Raw genomic sequence first — 19,631 nt, 5'->3', positions numbered from 1 at the left:
ACTACGAAACTGATCAGAGAAAGAATGTAATCAGCAGCAATCAACGTGCTTCTTTTTTCCCAGGGTCTCAATAAGGAAAGGGTGCACATAGAAAAACAAATAGTCTCGCTGTAATTACCCCAGGATAACGGTGCAGCTGAGCCAGAGGGGCTTATATGCTTTGGTGTTCAGAGCAGGGAGTTGGTTTTTTTTTTTTTTTTTTTTTAATCTCTTCCAGTCCCATTTATGAATGACAGGGGAAACTTGGAAGAATTCACATTTCACCCACTTCTCCTGCAAACATGTTTAGCCTTGAGATGAAAAATCATGGCCCAGGCCCCAGTTACCCGTCACCCTTTCTCACCCCTCTTCCATGAATAATCTTTCCAAAATGTCTGCTGTAGAAACAAGATTTAGAATTTCACGCAAAGCCACAGAGAGACAGACAGTGCAGTCAGTGCTCACTCCCTGCAAGCCACAGAGAGACAAAGAGACGAGAGAGGTGCAACCAAAAAGGAGATGCATCTACTGAGCCAATAAAACAAAACAAATAGCCCGAAAAGCAAAGTGGAAAGGGTGATTAACACACACACACACACACACACACACACACACACACACACGGCTCTTAATTACCCACTTCCAGGCAGAGAAACGGCTGGTTGAAGTTTTGTGCCCGTCTGATTGTGATGGGAGGGTTGTATTTGAAGCTCTGGGCACGTAGAGATGGAATGAGAAGGAGGCTGAGCTGGAAGAAACACCAAGCGGGGGGAGGGAAGGGGAGAGAGAGGGAGAGGGAGAGGGAGAGGGAGAGGGAGCCAGCGATCTCTAGCTACGCCTTCCTCTAAGCTCCCGGAGCCCGGGAGAGCGCTCATTTTAGGACTGAGGAGAGGAGTCCGAGGAAGCCAGGCGGCCCCCGCTCTGCCCGGCCCGGCTGCCCCCGGGGACCAGGACTCCGGCCCGCGCGCCCCTCCAGCCGGCCGCGCAGCGCTGCGAGCCGCGGAGCGAGCGCGCAGAGCGGGCGCGCGGGGAGCTGTCCAGTTCAGCACCACCGGTAATGCAGTAGGTGGGAGCGCTCCGCCGGGGGCGAGCCGGCCGCGAGGGGGGGCGGGCGGCCCATCCTGCAGCAAGACGCCGGCTCCCTCGACTCCGGGAGCTTTGCGGATAGGGGGAGGGAAACCCGCCTCGATTCTCCGGGAGAAACCCCTTCCCTCCCCCACTTCGCCAACACTACCCCAGCCACCAACAACAATAAGCGCCGCCGCCGCTCGTCCTGTCTCCGCCGCCGCCGCCGCCGCCGCCGCCGCACCTGCCCGCCCTGCAGAACCATGGAAGGCGAGACCCCCGCCGCCACGCCGCTGAGACCCAGGGCTTACAGAATACTGGGAAGTCTGGTCTGAAACGAAAGCGCCCGAGACCCTCGCCAAGCAAGAGAACTGGCCAAGCCAAGGATTTTCATGGCGCAGGCCGCAGAGCCGAGAACGAAGACGGAAGGGTGCATTTCGGCTCTTAAAATCTCTAACTGTCTAGGTCCCGACCATGAGAGATGGTGTTGAGAATTCGGCTGTTCCCTGGTTCACTGTGGAAGCCATCTCCAAATTAGCGATCACATATGGAAACTGGAGACCAGAATTTTAGGAAAAGAGATTAAAAAATCTCACTTGGGGGGTGGGGGTGTCTTTTTATTTCCCCCCTCCCCCTTTTTTTTAAACTCACTGCAACCGGAACAGTTTCTGATCCCAAAGGCAAGCCTCTCTTCCTGTGTGATCTTTATAATTTACACTCTTTTCCGTGAGCTTTCTTACCTCCCTTTTTTAAAAAATATCTCTCCATATCCTCTATTCACACATATATCCATTATATTAGTAGTGGAATTATATTTTAATTTTTTTTTTTTTTTTTTTGGCTTTAGTACTCGCACCCTCAGACACACTCTTCCGAGAACCAGAAGTCGGTTGGGTGTTTATATAATGAAGAATAATGGGGCTGTTTGATCGAGGTGTTCAAATGCTTTTAACCACCGTTGGTGCTTTCGCTGCCTTCAGCCTGATGACCATTGCTGTGGGAACCGACTATTGGCTCTACTCCAGAGGGGTCTGCAAGACGAAAAGTGTCAGTGAGAACGAAACCAGCAAAAAGAATGAGGAAGTTATGACCCATTCTGGATTATGGAGAACGTGCTGCCTTGAAGGTATTTGATTTCCCACCCCCTCCCCCCCCGCGCCCCCCGCCCCCCCCCCCTCCCCCCGGCCCCTCCCCTCCCCTCCACACTCCCCCTCCCCACCCTCCTCCAAATAAGTCCCCTGTACATTCCACCATTTTCTTACTTCACTCCCTCCACCACAGATCGAGGTTGGTTGGGTTAGTTTCAGAGGAAAGGAAATCAATCAGCAAAAACCATACTCCACTCTCTGGCCTCCACCCCCTCCCTCTCCCCAAACCTCTCCATTGGAATCTATGATCTGGTGCGAACAGCAAGAGAATGTCTTTAAAGTCAAATGGGCTCTGCCTGCTTCGGAATCATTAGGATTTGCCTTTGGATTTGGCATTGCCATCTCTGGGGAGGGAAAATAATTGCTTCCCTTGATGCTGCTCATCTTTTCCTAGTGAAGAATTCAGAAATGTTCTTCCTTTTTCTCTCCTCTTCTCCTGACTCCCCCAAAAGTCCCAGACACATCGTCGTCTGCAGCAAATCTCCTTTCTTAAAAGAAAAAAAAAAAAATCTGTCGTTTCTAAGAATCCTTATTTGGTAAATCCTAATTATTCCAGGATCTCAAGCCGAGTTCAAGAGCATTTCGTAATGTCTATGAGCCACACATATCGGTCGAGGTGGTTGGCTGCATGTGTTATGTGTGTGTTTTAATGTTTACAAAGTCTAAAAATACATACGTCTCTCGGAGGAAACAAGCCCAAGTTCTAATAAACAGCAATTCACTTGCGGGTTAGGCTGAGAACCAGTTTGCTTCCACACAGAGTGACATGTCTGTTATCCAGAAGCAAGTCGAGTCAGCATTGTGCAGGCAGGCAGGGAGGAGGGAGGCGAGGGCATGGGGAGGTTGAGAGGGGAGAGGGGAGCAGTGAGGTGGGGTGTCAGCTGTTGGCCTTGATCTTGCAGGGTCGCTGAGGCGTGTATGCATGTGCCCCCGCCGTGTATAGGCTGGGAGACCAGGGCATGGATGAAGGCATGTGGTTCTGGGACACATTAATAAGCACAGAGGAAGAAAAAAGACTCCGCAGGTCATACAACCTGCATTTAGCAGCAGACTTTAATGTGCATTTGCATAGCTCTCTCCATGTGTATATGAGCCTCCCATAGGCAGACGGGCACAGAGCAATACATATGTTTCTGGGTGGGAAGAGAAGCTTGTGTGCCTTCCTTCTAATGCTGCGAACCAAGACCGGAGGCTGTTTGAGGCAGTGTCAGGAAGCGGGCACTGCAGGATTGTTTGTGAGCTCAACATGGGAGGGATGCAGGGAGTTGAGGCCAGGAGATGGGGAGAAGAGAGAGAAAGAGATGTGAGAGGGAGCAACTGGAGTGGCCCCAGGGTCTAACCCAAACTGAGCCGAGCTGCTCTTTGGGAAATGGTTACTTCTGGGAAAAAGCACACGTTATCTTCCCCCTCCCAATATTCTTGGTGCAAGCGGTTGAGTGATGGCCGAACATGTTTTGAATAGCTAAGTGACTTCATTGAACGATGGTCTATTTGACGCATACTGCATTTGGTGCCCTTTCTCAATCCAAGCCGCTGCCTTTAACATATTCTGCAGAGCAGCTCTATGCTGAATACTACATGCTCCTCCCCAGCCAGAGAGTCAATATGATGAAATTAATAGGGACCGTTTTCAACACATGCACACACACCCCTCCTTTGAAAAATGAAAAGCCTTTCACACTGCTAGTCATTAGCAGTGGAAAGACTATTTCCATTTAATTAAACATTTATGACAGTCTTTTATTCCAAAAGAGAAGGAAAGCAAAGTGAACGAGGGTTGCTTTAGGGAAGGGATCCTAGTGGTGATTTGCCTTCCTTGGATCTTAGTTAGATGGACGGAGATGTATAGCCAAGAGATTACAGGAAAGACAAGACATGACTTTAAGGGAAACATAATCAGATATAGCTGAGCTGGTATAAATATTCTCCTTGTATTGGGGCTTTATTTACCAATCCTTAATACTGTGATCTTTTAAACATCTCGTAATTCCCAGGAGACGAGAGGACTAGAGGTGGCTTTGGATCACTTGTGCATTAAAAGGCTTAAGCGTTTTCATTAAAATCCCATCTGTGTGAGTCGGCATACCCAAATGCACTGCGCGGCCCCTCTAACTTTCTCTCCAAGCTGCACACCCTGTCCCTCCCTGCTCATCCTTAAAGGGTTAGGGTCGCAACCCTTCCCAAGGGGCCTCCCTGGGTGCTCAGCCCTGGGGCACTTGCCTCCAAGTGGAGAGGGGAGGGCTGGCCAGGCTCTCTTTGGGGTTGGCTCTCCCTGTCCACATGTAGTCAAGGCCCAGGCTGGAAGGGGTAGCGCTCAGGGCCCCAGTTCAACCTGGCCTTCAATTTCCAAAGCCTCTGTTCATATGGGACTTGGCAGACCTCAGGCCACCAGGGGAAGCTGGGCCTTGGCCACTTAGGAAGTGGTCTGGAGATTTTAAACTGCTTATTTTCAAGCTGCATTGATTTCTGAAGGTTGTAAGTTCACTTACTTCTGGAAGTTGGCATAGTCGGTTCTCGGGGGGTTGTGGTATGCTGGCCTTTGTGGCCACTCAGTGTAGGCCTTTAGGGACATAAAGTTGCCAGTGTTTTAGGCCTCCTGGCTTGTGTTTTTTGGTGAGAAATTGGATTTTCCAAAAAGATTCTTCCATCACCTCTTTAAATGCATTTTCTGCCCGTACCCAAGAAGTTGTGAACAGATTTCAAATCTCTCAGAGAAGCTGCTAATGACTTCAGATGAAAAACAAGCCGTCTTTCTCTGATCTCTTCTGCTCTCTGGTTTTCATTAGGGCTTTTTGTCTCCTGAGATGATTATTTTCGTTCACCTCTTGATGAAAATAAGAATTGAGAAATAATTCTTTGCCTCTGTTGCTGCTTTTGGAATTAATTAGCGTGCTGAAGAATGAGAAGGGACATGGCCACCTGTTAGGGGCAGACGCAGGAGGAGGAGGACAGAGATGGAGAAATAAAAACCCAGCTTTTCTTTTTCTCCCGGCGGAGTAGGTACCAAAAAGTCCTTGGGCTCCCTGGCAGGGTGCTGTCCTCAGTGGGCTTTGAGAAGTAAGGGTGGGCACAGGAAGTCCAGGGGCACAGGTGGGTGCAGAGTGATGGGAGAAATTCTTGAACTTTTCAAGAAAGCAGCACTGGGAGTCTCCGAAAGGAGAGATGAATCAGCCCTTTCAGGGAAGGGCTCAATAAAATCTACAACAGGACGCCGAAACAGCTTGTTCCAAGGGAAGCTTCTCGGAGCTGCTGGAGCTTTGTTGCTCAGAGTGTTAACCTCTGCTGTCACATAGAGGAAGCAGTGTATCTAGGGGCAGCCAGAAAGTCTGTGTTGATTCTCTCCAATGTGTTCCTCCCCTCTGTCCCTGTACCCGCTCCAAGCATCCCCCAAAGGATTTCCAGCCCTGCAGAGGAGGAGCCAGAAACTGGTACAAAGTGTCTGAAGCAGAGGCAAACCCACCAGCATCCCTCTTTTCTCTCTCCGCTTTGCATTGCTTGCTGTCTACCCAGGCTGCTAAATTCCCTCTGCCGAATTCTCCAGCTCCTCCTGTGTCTTGGGCTCCTCTTGTCTCCTCTCCGTGGGCTGATGGTTCATGGTCACTCTGCCAGCCATGGCTGCATCCCTGCTCTCTTAGAGCAAGAAGAGTCGGTTGGCCCACATTGCCTTTTCCAAGTTCACAGCTCGTCTGGCCTGGGAGGAGGTGGAGTGTTGCAGCCTCTGCTCAACCACGGCTCTCTGGTTCTGCTAAAGGAAAGGATAGATTATGATTTTAGGAAATCAGCACCTTTGAGTGGGTTGGGCTGATGTGGAGGGGATCACAGGGCCAACTCTCTGTATACACGGCTCTGTGAGCCCCAAGATAACCTGACTTTCTTTAAAAACTTTGTACATAGTAGGTATATAGGAAACATTTATCAATGGGTTAATTCAGAACATTTTTAATTATTGAAGTGAGTGCAAATATCACAAGGATGTGTCACAATGGAGAGAGAAAGAGAGAGAGATGACTTGTTTATTCTTCCTGGAACTTCTTTCTAAAAAATAATGAGTCAGGACTCTATATTATAAACTAAGAGAATTCCAAAGGAGTCAGTCTGCACAGCTCCTAATTGGCTGAGGTGAAAGCAAATTATTCAAGGAAATGTAAAGGAAAGTGGTCAGCGTGCCCGGACTCTCCAGAAAAGGAAAAATAACCAGTTGATTTTCTTCCCTTTTCTGCTTTTAAAATGTACTGAAGTTCAGTTTTATATTAATGTTCACCAGAATAGACACCTCTGGGCAGAGAGTGGGATTATAATGGGTCAGCCTTATATAGCTTCTTCTGAACCTTCTATTCTTCAGCAAATCTCACATCCAACTCACAGGATGCTGAAAATCTTCCCTCTGGGTCCTGAGTTCTAATCAGCAGTTTTCCATGGAGCCAGGCCCAGTGTCTCTCACCTTTCTCACCTGCTCTCTTCACCAGCTGCTCACACTGCACTGGCTGCCTTTGCTTTGGATTCTTTTTTTTTTTTTTTTCCTGTACCTGGAATCGAACTCACGACCTCGCGCTTGCCAGGCAGGCGCTGTGCCGCTGAGCTAAATCCCCAGGCCCTGCTTTGGATTTCTAAATGAGAGTGGGCGGCCCTTGGGAAGAAGCGGCCCACCTAGGTGTGGGGACAGAGCAGCAGAGCCAGAACTCACCTCCAGGCCTCTTGTGACCCCTGGAGCTGGATTTCCCTGCCTCACACACCCTACAAACCTCCACAGGGCTCTGCAGCACATCCCAGCCCACTGCTTACACACACCCTGAGCACGGATCCTCTTCTGTCTGTATCCAGAGATCGGCTCTGAGCGCTCAGCCTCAGCAGTCAGGAAGCGAGGTTCTGCGCTCCAGCTGCCATCTCCAGCCACCATGCACCCTCTAGGGTGGCTTGACACTGACCTTTGCCCCCTGTCCTTTGAGTTGAGGAGCTGAGGCTGAAGGAATGCAGCACCTACTTTCTAACACTCAGCTGCAGGCCTAACCCCCTGAGCGCTCTTCCTTTCGCCCTTTTATTTTGGACGCGCCCTCAGTGTGAATGAACAGTCCGTTGGTTTGATGTTTACAAGCATTTTCAGGAAATAGCAAATGTGTGTCCCTGTAATGAAGTTTTCAGATGAAGCCTTGTGGTCTAGTTGAAAGAATTTTGCAGCCTCACAACCTGGGTTCATTTTATGCGCTGTAGTCCTTACGAGCTGCGTGATTTGGGGGCAATTAAACCTGTCCAAGCCTCAGTTTCCTCTTCTGTAAAAAAGACCTATCATAGACCCTTTGCAGGGTGGATGGTAGTTTAGGGATCAAGGAAGTAGACATCTGTCCCTTTCTTGTTCTTGACCATCTTATTTGAAATCGCAGTCAACAACCCTCACCTCTCCCTCTTCTAGTTGAAAGAATTTTGCGTCCCCAATCATGCAATCCCTTACTCATTTTTTAAATTTGTTTATTTGTTTTGCAGAGTTCTTACCATCTTCTAGCCCACTGCATCATTCACTCAATATAGTTTTTGTCTGTCTCCCACATGAGACCCTCAGCTCCACAAGGGGAGGGTTTTGGTCCTTTCTGCAATCATGACAGTTCAGGATGTGAATATTCCTTTGCTGACGAGTGAGTACGTGACCACTGCCTGCCACAGGGTGGGTTTCAGAAATGGTGGCCCCTTCATGCCATCTGCGGATTGTTCTTTGAGTGCAAAAATATCATTTGTTTTGATAGTCTGCAAAGTAAAACATAAATTCAACCAAGGGGGAGGAGAGAGACGGGGTTAAATAGCAGCAGAGGCGCTCAGCGCTAAAAAGCCAATAATAAAGACTGATGATTAAAATGGCAGAGCTTGGAGAGACATCAGTGCTGGGGCCCAAGTCCTCTAAAGAGACCCTGGCCATGTTTTCCTCCTCCCACACCTCCCAAAGGGGCTGTCACAGAGATTGTCACGAGTGTCCACTTTCAGGTCCGCGATGGGAAGGGCAGAGAAAATACATATTCAGACTGATAATAAGAGAGACTTTTAAACTTATCAAAAATTCAATGGCTCCTTTTAGCCCCTAATAATTATTTTGGCCCAAACCTCATGTTTTTTTTAAAGCACTAATATCTTTATTATGGTATAAAGTTGTATTTTATACATTAACTCATTTCAAACTTCATGTTTGAATGCAATGTGCATGGGAAGTTTCTAAGCTGGTTTACAACCACATATCACCAATTCCTTCCCTTGTTTATTTTGTTGGTTAAGTCTTTGATGAGTGCTTACAAAGTCCCAAGTGCTAGGCCAGAGCACCCTGGACTCTGGGAAGAGTGCTATTTAGGATTAGGGAGAGACAGACATTAATTCAAAGCTTCTCATGCACAGATACATATGACAGCTGTGATTGCTGCTATGAATGGGTGGCACATGGGACTGAGGGTGTATGATGCTGAGATCTGCATCTGATCAGGGGAGGCTTCCCTGAGGAGGTGACATGGGAATGGGGATCTGAAGGATGAATAGGAGTTAGCTGGGTGAAGAAAGAAAGAGAAGTCCATGGGAGAAGGCAGAGGGCAGAGATGAGGGAGGAAGCAAATGAGACAAGCAGTAGGAAAAGGCCAGGTGGCTCAAGGGATGCAGAGGGGACACCGGATGGTGTAGAAGGGGGGATACAGAAGTGCTCAGGACCTGAGAGGCCTGCTAATCTTGTTAGAGAGTTGTCTCTGACCTCTCGCTTGTAAGCTGTGTGACCTTGGGCTACTTACTTCTGTCTCTGAGCCTCATTTTCACTGTGGACTAGGTAGGAGTGACATGCCTGATCCTCTGATTGTTATGATGATTAGAGCAGCCAGTCCCTCCCCAACTCTGCCTCGTTCCCTCCGCGTGCTCCCCACTCTGAAAGTGGTACTGGCTTGGGCCTCCCAGCTGCCCATAGCAGTGCAGAGGGAAGAAGAAACACAGAACTCAGCGAGCTCCTCACTAACTCAGTTCAAAAAATGCCAGCAGAGGTGTTGACAGTGAGGGACGCCCAAGATGGCAGAGGGGAACAAGCTCATGCCTACCTCCAGACCTGAGTCCCCGCAGGGGTCATAAAGAACGGGCACTTCACAAGTCCTCCTGAACACTGGAAACAGCCTGGAGCCTTTTAGCTCCTCTCCTTGTTGCCCTCCCACAGATTCCGACGGGTGCCAGCATCTTCTAAAGCAGATAGGATCACAGAGGATTGGAGCAGGAATTTGAATGAGACTCAGCTATAACCAGGAGACTTTTTGAAAATAAGGGTGAGCATAGGGAGGTGTTAGCTGTGCTCCCAATGCCAGCATGCGCGGGTCAGTAGTGTGGGATGGCAGGTGGGCTCCCGGAACCCAGCCAGCACCCCAGTCCTGCCTTCTTGGTACAGAGGTGGCCCTGTTATCCCAGCCCCATCCTCTCTGGGTTCTAAGGCATCGCCGAATGCAAAGTTACCTGTATACCTCCATCATGCCTACGGGAGCGGGGGAAACTAATTTAGTGTACACATCGATGATCAAATGCACTCTAATTTCAAAAACCTTGAAACTAAAGCAATGCACCTTGGAAGCAAAGGGAGCTGGTGAGCTCTCTAGCTGGTAAGGAGAAATATAGGCAGCATGCTGAGAGAGCCCAAGGGATTTCTCCAGCTTGCAGCTGGTGCCCAGCCCCTAGCTCAGGAAGCAGCACAAAGCAGAAGAATGTGGTCTTCCCAGCCATCTCTTGGCAAGGGAAAGAGCAGTGGTTATTCTTTGCTCAACAGCTATTCTCCGAGCACTGGCCAGGTACTGTTGAGATGCTAGGATAGAGTTAAAGGATTCAATCCCTGCCCTGAAAGAGCCCAGGCTCGTAGAGAAGATCCCCCAGTGAACAGACAATGATCAGCACTGCACGAAGCAGAAGTACAGGGGATTCTGGGAGTGCAGAAGCTGGAGAGGTGGGATGCAGGGGACAGCTCAACTCTGATGGATACAAAATGGGCGTGAGCAAGCTGAGGAAAGGAGAGTACTTCAGACGGGAGGAACAGCACACGGAATGCAGGTGCTGGGATGGAATGCCAAAGAGCCGGTGTAGCTGGAAGGCAGAAGGCGGGGTGTAGCGGACCAGCCCCAAAGGGACAGAAACAGCTCAGAGAGCAGCTTGTGCCTCAGTATGAAAGAAAAAGAGGGCCACCCTGGCTTTCCCGTTCCCTGGATCCTTAGACGTTAGGCTTGAGAGATGGGATGAGAATTGGTCACATCTCCACTGTCTGTCGGGTCTGCACAGAGAGCTTGCTGTGGTGACCAGGTGACTTGCACTAAGTTAGTCATAGCAAACAGAATGAAGGGAATATGGGAGGAGATTAAAAGCGGTGCTCAACAGAGGTGCCCCCAGCTCCCCCGTCTCTTCTCACTTCCCAGCGTAAAGGAGCTTTACTGAACCGTCCTTGCTGTGTGCTGGGCCCTGCGGTCCCAAACATGCAGAAAGCCGTTGTACAAATGCTGCCTTCCCCCAAGGGACTTCCTGACCCTTTGTCTAAAGCAGCTCCAGTCCTGCCACTTTCTTTAAATTTTCCTTTGCCTTTTTTTTTTTTTTAAGCTTTCACTTGTTTCCAATCTGAGTTCCCTGGAACACATGACGCAGTGCCATGAGGATAGGGACCATGCCTGTCCGCCTACCCCCATGCCCCAAAGCCTAGTCTGTGCCTGTGCCTGGGAGCTGCTCACTGGGTGAACAAATAGAGGACCGGGGCTCTCTCAAGAAGAGGTAGACTTTGAAACAAAGCCTCCCAGCATCCTCTTGGCCAGTCTGCGCGTAGGCCCGCTGGAGTCACATTCTGAAAAGCCCCTGAGATCAAGCGGGTGTTTCACTTGTACCCTATGACCGTGGAACCCCTGGAGCACCTCCTGGGCCCTGCTTTGCCTGTGTCTCCTGGAAGCTGAGGAGCTCTGGCCCACTGGGCGGCAGGCATCTTTGCTCTGGATGGAAATCCTCGTTAGTCCGCGCCTGGCCCGAGGCTCTGACTTAGCAGCCTGGGACTGCCTCAGAGGCCTGACACCACTTCTCCTTGTGCACTCTTCCTGAGCCTCTTTGACCTTGAATGGTCTCCCCGCTGCTAACGAGAAAGCCAAGCGTTAGTTAGGTACAAGATCCCAGGCATAGGTCGCTGTGCCTTTGGTACTGGGAATCCACCCTTTCCTTCACTCCTGGGTCCACCACACCCCTCCCACCTCCCAGGGCTGGCCTCGCTCTGTCACTGGCCCAGGCCAAGCCCCCTGAGACCCGCTGTCCTGACTCCTCCCTTTATCCAGCCCAATTGGCCTCCACTGGGCACCTCTCTCTGTTTAAAGAGGCCCTTGCTCTTTATTGTTTTCATCTCCTGCCTCTTCTCAACAGTAATACTGATGAGAATAATGACGCCAGTCACTTACAGAGCGCGCTCTTTGTGCTAAGCATTGTTGTAGATGCTGTCTAGAGGTTGTCTCTTACTTCCTACTCAGACTTCTGGAGAGGTACTGCAGCACACTTTGTCTCCATCTCAAGAGGTTCAGAAAAGTTAAGTAAATCGCCCAAGGTCACACAGCAAGGTGACAGAGCTGCGATTCCAATTCAGGTCTCTCTGACCCAAAGGCTGTGCACAGCTTTCTTACACTAATTGTGTTTACGCTTTCCCTTTGAACCCCAAATTTATATCCACACTTCTTTCACAAGTTAACAGCAATGCTGAGGAGCAATCACCATTTATACTCTGGACCCAGTGAAATCTTCAGCCTTTCAAAAGTTAAAGTAAGATATACTCCTTACCCAGGGTACAGCGGGGGATCAGATTTTCTCACTCCTTGAAAGTGGAAGGGTCCCTCCTAATGTGACGACACCCTTTTCTTTGCAGTCTATGGAGGGGGAGGGGTGAGTCCTCCCTGTCCCCTGTCCCCTCTCCCTACATTCTGCCTGGAGGGCCCTTTCCCAGCCACATTGTACTTCCTCTTCAGGGCTCACTGAGGTTGTCACCTCTCAGCGTCTCTACCACCTCACGGCTTCTCTTCCTCCCTCTCCCTCCGCAGCATCCGAATCTACCTGTAGCAGCACAGCATCTATCACCTCCCATGTGGCTTGTTTCCTTTTCATCTTTCACCTCTGAACCCCAAGATCCATCATCTATTTCTTCAACAAAATTGACTGAGTTACTACTATGTGCTGGGTGCCACCACTGAAAGAGGTGTGAGAGGGCATGTGGGACTCCGGGGACCACCGAGGTTTAGAGTTGCTCAAAGATCAAGTGTGGGAAAAGAGGTAGGAGGAGGTGTTAGGGATGAGGGGCAAGATTGGACACAGGTCCCATCACAAAGGGACCTCACTGCTCAATTGCTACTTGGTGAAGAAATGGACAAGGTACAGAACGAATGAGTGTAGTGAAAAGGACACAGTGTGTAGTTTTGCCTCAGAAATTATAAGGCACGATCAAAAACTACGGTGAATGTTTAAAACTTTTTTAACTTATTACATTAAGACCCATTGTCATTAATTCCCCCCAGCACTCCACCTTGCTTCAAATATACTTATCCCATTATTGTATATACTTATCCATTGCCGCTTTCTGAGGCAGTTCTGGAAGTCTCTTTTCATGAGTGTCTTTTGTTGCACTGTCATGGCTGCCTCAATGTCCTGAACTGATTACAAACATTTACTTTTCATGATCATTTTAACTTCGGGGAAGAGGCAGAAGTTGGACAGTGCCAGACATGGTAAACAAGGTGAATGGGGACACACCATAATGTTTTTACGATCTGGCTTTTCTTTTGCATGGCTCCCAGCAGCAGCATTCACTGTATTTTCATCATACCTTGTAAAGACACTGATGAAAGAGCACTGCCAGAACTGCTTCAGAAAGTGACAAGAACAATGGGATAATTGCATTCAAAGCCAGGGGACCTGTTCTGAGGGGAATTAACAGAAATGTGCCTTTTACTGTAATAAACTTTTAAAATTGAAACAGTCACTGCATATTTTGATCATTCCTCCTACAGCGTACATTTAATCTCAGACTTTCTCCAGCATTGTCATAATCAACACCTGCATTATATTCCAGCCAGGCCTAGAGCTCATGTCTGCTCTGGTGCCCACCAGCATGGGTTCAAACCCAGCCCTGTCACTTACCAGCCATGCAGCTTTGGCCAAGGAATTCAACCTTTCCAAGTCAATTTCTCACATGCAAAATGGAGAAAGCAATTGTATCTCCCCCGTGAGGTGGTTGTGCCATTTTAGAAGGACGCTTTATGTGAGGTGCTTACCGTGGTGCACGCACACAGCAGCACTCACTAAGTGTCAGGTGGTCATTTAGGCAGTGAGCTTCTGAGCTGTCACTCAGCACTTACAAAGGGTGATCTGCAAGTGAATCATGTCTGGCCCCCAAGTGTTCCACAAACCAAGAACTTTCCCATGCAAATCCACATTTTGAGCTTCTCTTTTTAAAAAAAAAAAATCAGAAGATGCTTATAACCCCGGGGCGCCCCCTGCTTGGCAGCAGCAGCAAACTGACAACACCTGACAACACTTTAGTGTGGCAGGTGCTCCTCCGTTCCTCAAGTCCCCACAGCCCCCAGTGTCCCACGAGGCTGCTCTGCTCCTTCAGTGTCCTTTGCCCTGCCTCTGGTGGTGTCTGAGTTTGCAAACTCCCCTTTGGGTGGATGGCAAGTTATAGGCAGAATCTTGTCTTTGACAGCTGAGAAGGGAACTAAAACCACACCAGGCAGGTGGCGTGGAGCAGTCACAGGACTGCAGGAATGAAGCCACACATCTGCACATAAGCACACCCGCTTCCCAAAGCAGCGCTAGCTGGGAGGCTCAGCAAGGCCGGCCTCTTCCACTCCCATGACCCGGCATCTTTCACGTGGAAGTCTGCTTTCAGAGAGAGCGGGCTCCCATTCTCCGCCTCTCCTGCAGCTGCTCCTTCAGAGGGCGACATTTCCTGACCTTGACCCCAGGTGGGGAAGTGCTCCCTGGTGTGCTGACCAGTCACGCGCTTTACTGGGTTCACTTACAAAATGCCAGGGGCCGGGGAGAGAGGAGGGAGGACAGGGGCCTTGTGGGAAGACCAAAGGATATTCCGCCTCCGATTTTTATCTCTGAAGACTTCATAGAAAAGAAGGACATTTTAGGAGTTTTCTGGGTAGGAAAAAAATTAACCTGCAATTACCTAAAAAGGATATGAACTTTAAGGCTTCTGGTTAGTTCTGGAGAATTGGTCAGAGCTGATATGATGTGAAATTTGCTGAATGTTTAGTGTATTTGCTGTGTGCTAGGTCATGGGTCACAGAAACAAGCCAGTTCCTGAGGGGGGCTGCCTCCTTCATCCCAATCTCTCTTCTTTATCATATTTAATGTTCTCTGAATCTGCTTGTCTTTTTTGGTGGGGTACCTGGAATCGAACTCATGACCTCAAAGCTTGCCAGGCAGGTGATTATGCCACTGAGCTATATCTGTGGCCCCGAATACGTTTGTCTATGTTACATATTATTTGATCTCCCCAGGGCTGAGAACAGTACTTTGTACATAGTAAGTGCTTAGTAAATGTGTGTTGGGTAACAACAGGCAACAGACCCCCAGCTCTGAAAGAGCCGTGAGCTCAGGACATTGATAAAAGCATGCATAAGAGCCAGAGAAGAGAGCAGTTCTATCTGAGGTGGTCAGTGAAGGGACCCTAAAGTAAGTGTCCTCTTCATTGAGTTCTACAGGTTGAATACGAGTTTGCCAAATAGAATGGAGGAGAAAAGCTCAAAGCAGATGAAGGAAATGAAAGCACAAGAGGCCTCCCCTAAAGCATGCTAGGTCAGGGGGAGAGCAGAGCACTGGTCCAGGCACTGGTCAGATGCCAACAAATGCACAGCCCCATGGGATGCGAAGCTGGCTCCGTGGTCCAGGTGGGTGCTGGGATGCTGTGTTTCTAGCTTCCAGGGGAGGCTGGTGCACAGGTGTGCAAAGGACCACACGTTGGGAAACAAGGCTTTGGAGCACAGCCAGGGGAAGGCAGAGGATGTGGACCTAAAGCCCACCGCTGCCACTGGCAGACGATGCCTGCTCCTTGGCCTCTTTCCTTCCTTCCCTTCCTCCCTCCTCTTACGCAGAGCAAACACCAGCCAGCACTTCAGGAGTGCACTGGCCTGTCCCGCAGGCGGCAGCCACACATTTCAGCTAATCCCCTCAACTGTGGTTAAAGGGGGTGACCAGAGGCAGGACAGCGCGGGAGGACTTTCCCTGGGAGTTTGACCCTAGAGTGTTTGATCCTCCTGTGCACCGGTCCCTGTCCTTGTGGCCACATGGGTGCCGCCCATGAAGCACCTGGCACCCTACCACATGGCCCTGTCAGTTTCATTCTGCCATGAGGAAGCAGAGGGAGGGTGTCTGTTTCCTACACTGTTATAAAAATGATCATCAACCCGGTGGCTGAAAACAACACTAACTTGGGATCTGATCACTGTAGGGGTCGGAAGCCTGAAAGGGGCCTCACCAGACTGGAGTCAGGGTGCTCGAAGGGCCATGTTCTTCCTGTGGCTCTCAGGGACCTGCTTACTTGCCTTTCCCAGCATCCCCAGGCCCCCTGCATGCACACACGCGCGCACACACACACACACACACACACACACACACACACACACGCCCGTCCCTTCACTGTGGCTTCATCTTCAAAGCCAGCAGCACCCCAAAGGCAGCAGCCTCAGCAGGATCCTTCTCCCGACTCTCCAACCTCCCTCCTCCACACTTAAGGACACTTGCGACTCCATGAGGCCACCCAGATAATCCAGGATAATCTCCAGAGCTGGAGGTCAGGTGGTTACAGGCCTCAGTTCCATCTGCAAACTCTGTCTCCTGTTACCGTGCAAGGGGACACAGTCACAGGCTACAGGAATTGGGGTGGGGACATTTTTGGGAGGCGGCCATTCTACAGACGGTGATAAAAGCATGCGTGAAGGTCTCCTAATGTCACAGCCTCGGAATGGTACATCTGGAAAGAGTCCTAGAGTTTGTACCAGGAAGGATTAGATCTAACAGAGAAAAAATGTAATAGTAGCTTAAATAAAACAAAGGGTTTATTCTCTTTCAAGTAAGTGGATCTGGAGGCAGGAGGGATGAGATATGATCGAACGATACAGTGAACATTTAACTTTTTAAAAAATTTTAATCACCCTCAAAATACTCCTTCTTGCTTCAGACACACTTATCCCATCATTTTTGCCACTTTCTGAAGCAGTTCTGCAAGTCCTCTTTCGTGAGTGTTTGTAGTTGTGTTATAATGGCTGTGTCAATGTTCTGAACTGACTCAAAATGTTTGCCTTTCATGGTCATTTTGACTTTGGGGAAGGGCCAGAAGCTGCATGCTGCCAGGTCCGGTGAATAAGGTGGATGAAGATACACTGCAATGTTTTTATGAGCCCGCCTTTCCATTGGATGGCAGCTGGCAACAGCATTCACTGCTTTGTGCTCAGAGCTAGTGAAGATACAGTGGAGAGCTTCCCTTATGGAAGTGGAGAAAATGACAGGATAAGTGTGTACAAAGAAGGGGGAGTATTTTGAGGGCAATTACTGGCAATGTGTCTTTTACTGTAATAAATTTCTTAACACTTAAATATCCACCATAAATTTTACGCACACCTCACACAAGGCTAGCGTGGATGCTCCACAAACTGCTTAGTAATGCAGACTCTTACCAGTTTCCTCCTCCAAAACCCCCACAGTATGGCCTTCAACCACACAGCCCTGCCCAGCTGCCAGTGCTCCAGCCACCACCTTCACATTTCACCTGTGAGTGTGGAGGATGATACAAAAAGACAAGGAGAAAGAGCACCTGTCACCCGGCTCCTAAGGACGTTTTCCTGGAAGCTATCATACAACATTTTTGCTTTAGTCTCACAGGCCAGAAGATACAATCTTTATTCCAGATGGCCATATTCCTAGAGAAACACTGGAGCTTTGTGGCCAAAGGAGAAGAGCTAGGGAAGATGCCACAAAGCTCAGTTAGCCAGACCCTCGCTGATCCGTCGAGGACAAGGTCATCAAATCTGAGGGCCTGTCTATCTGAGAGGCCTCATGCGGTACTGAGGAATAGAGCTTTGTCCTTTGCCAGGCTTGTGACAGGGGACAGCTCCACAGCAAGGAGGTTTTGTGTCTGGGCTATGCTACGGCAGGAACCATTTCTACTGGATTTCTGCAGATTTCATTTTAATATGGTGCCAGGGTATGTGGACCTGATCAAAGCTGGAAGTGGGGCTGGGGTGTAGCTCAGTGGCAGAGGGTTTCCTGGCATGCACAGGGCCCTGGGCTCCATCCCTAGCACTGCATCCCACAGAGCCAGGAGAGCACCACCCTCGGGCACTGCTGCCCTGCTTCCCAGACATGTGCAGATCCATGCACTGTCCTGCACTTCTGTTTCCAAGTCCTTGTTGTCCCAACCAGACGGCACAGAGTGGGGGACAGAATCCAAACTGCCTGTACCTACCGCCTGAACGGTACCTGGTGCCCAGAGGCCAGTGGGTTCTAAGGGGGGAACTGGTGAGTTGGAGTGAACTTCCTAAGGCAGTGTCTTGCTCTTAGCAAAAATTCTTAGTGAGGGAAGGAAACAAGGGCTAAAGGATGGAAGGATGGATGGGGGGACAAACTGACTTGGCCCTGGCTTCCCACAGCCGAGAGAAAGAGGTCACAGGAGAACAGAAGCGCTGCCTGGTTCTGGCCATCGCTGCAAAGGGCCTCCCCTCCAGCTTGAGACCACTGTGCCTTCAGGCATCCACAGTGAGCTTTAGCGGTCCCAGAACCTGGCACCGGGGTTGCCAGGCAGAGGGAGCATGGGCCAAGTGGCTGTTTGAGGGGCAGAGCATTGCAAAGACCTGGCCCCCACTCCATGTCCATCAATGGCTTCTCCAGCCACCAGAAAACAGGAGCGAGAGGGGAGGCCACGGATGGCAGAGGCTGGCACTCAGCGTGACAGAGTGACAAGGGTGAGGGGAAAGAGCCCCAAAGGGCAGCAGGGCCTGCCTGGGGAGAAGGAAGCCGGCCGGGCACAGACTCTGTACTCCGGGAGCAGATGGGATGGGTTGCAGGAGCCCAAAGGGTCTGCGACAGTTGGTCAGAGCCAGCAGAAGTGGCAGCATAACTGGGGGAGGGGCCCGCCTCCCCCGAGACAGAGAGACCTGCGCTGCGGAGAGGCTCCGAAGCACAGAGCCCCAGGGGAGACCAGGCCAGGCAGGAATGGATGTGGCCTGAGCCTGTGGCTATCACCCAGGCTAAAATTACAGGCCAGAGCTCAGACAGCAGGGCCACACACCACCACAGCCTGGGACCAATAGATTTTCCCTAGAACCCAACCACATCCTGCCCTAGTTTCCTCCTGGATTGATTGAGCAGTGCGATCTAGCAGAAAGCGTTCGCTTTGGGCTTCAGGCTGGCTTGAGTTTAGATTGAGATGGTCTCTATGGCCTTGGGATCAATGCTTACCAAGCAGTGTGTTAGAAAAGTGAAAGTATTAAGGACCTGGATGTAAAGTAGGGGTTCAGACGGTGGCTGTATTTTAAAAGCAGGATTGCCTGCCTGTGGATCCACTGGGTAGCATGTGCGTTATTTTTGCCATTAACACATTCTATTATTAATCAAACTAGTATCTTTAAACAGATCTTCCATTTTGGCCTCACCCTGAGCAAAGTTATCCGGGGAATCACACATTTCGTGCACTAGTTCTGTTTTCTAAGCACTCAGCTCACACCTGTTTAAATATTCGCTGCTGTACACCTAAATTCAACTCCAAAACCACCGTGCAAAGCCCAGTTCTGATTTGTAAGTGAAATGGAGACTGGCAGCTCCCCCCCGACACCCTCCTCACCAGCCTTCTGCTTTAAGTGACAAACGGACAGTGGCACGGAAAGAGAAGGGTCAGAGGCCAACTTGTGGAGATTGCCTGGACTCCAAGGGCCTTTCTGAGGGAGTGAACACTTGGGCCACCATCGAAGGTGGACCTGTTTATCCATCCAGAAAAGACACTGATGCAGACGACAGACAGACAGCGATCTTAGGGACACACTAATGTGTGCTAGGGATTTTACCTTGGTTCCCTGCAGGGTCTACAGGAGATGAACTCTCCTTAAAACTCATCAGGGCCAGAGGAATTAACTGTGTTCTTTCCAGCAGCCCATGGAAAAAGGATTTCACTCCCTCTTTTAGAATTTTTCAAACATACAAAGATTTATCCCTACCATAAAGAGGTAGAATCATCCCTTGGTATCTTTGGGGGAATTCATTTCAGGACCCCTATAGATACCAAAATCTACACATTCAAGGCTTGTATATAAAATAATATACTATTTTCTGTAACTAGGCTCACTCTCTTATATACTTTCGATCATCTTCAGGAGACTTGTAACACTGTAGACAGTGTAAATGTTATGTGGATAATTTCCATAATGTATTGTTCAGAGAATAATA

The 19,631-nt window shown here is 49.7% G+C and overlaps 1 protein-coding gene across 1 annotated transcript in view; it reads left to right on the top strand.

The window, feature by feature from the left end:
• Nucleotides 1-1,350: 1,350 nt before the first annotated feature.
• Nucleotides 1,351-19,631, top strand: part of Cacng2 (calcium channel, voltage-dependent, gamma subunit 2) — a 111,863-nt gene continuing 93,582 nt past the window's right edge. Inside the window, exon 1 of the mRNA XM_005379165.2 lies at nucleotides 1,351-2,170. Within this exon, the coding sequence (XP_005379222.1) occupies nucleotides 1,960-2,170 (211 nt within the window). The 5' untranslated portion in view covers nucleotides 1,351-1,959. The remainder of the gene's footprint in view (nucleotides 2,171-19,631) is intronic.

This window comes from Chinchilla lanigera, unplaced genomic scaffold (genome assembly GCF_000276665.1).
Source record: "Chinchilla lanigera isolate Chin_1 unplaced genomic scaffold, ChiLan1.0 scaffold00012, whole genome shotgun sequence".
NCBI lineage: Eukaryota > Metazoa > Chordata > Mammalia > Rodentia > Chinchillidae > Chinchilla > Chinchilla lanigera.
This window is presented reverse-complemented; position numbering and strand designations above follow the sequence as displayed.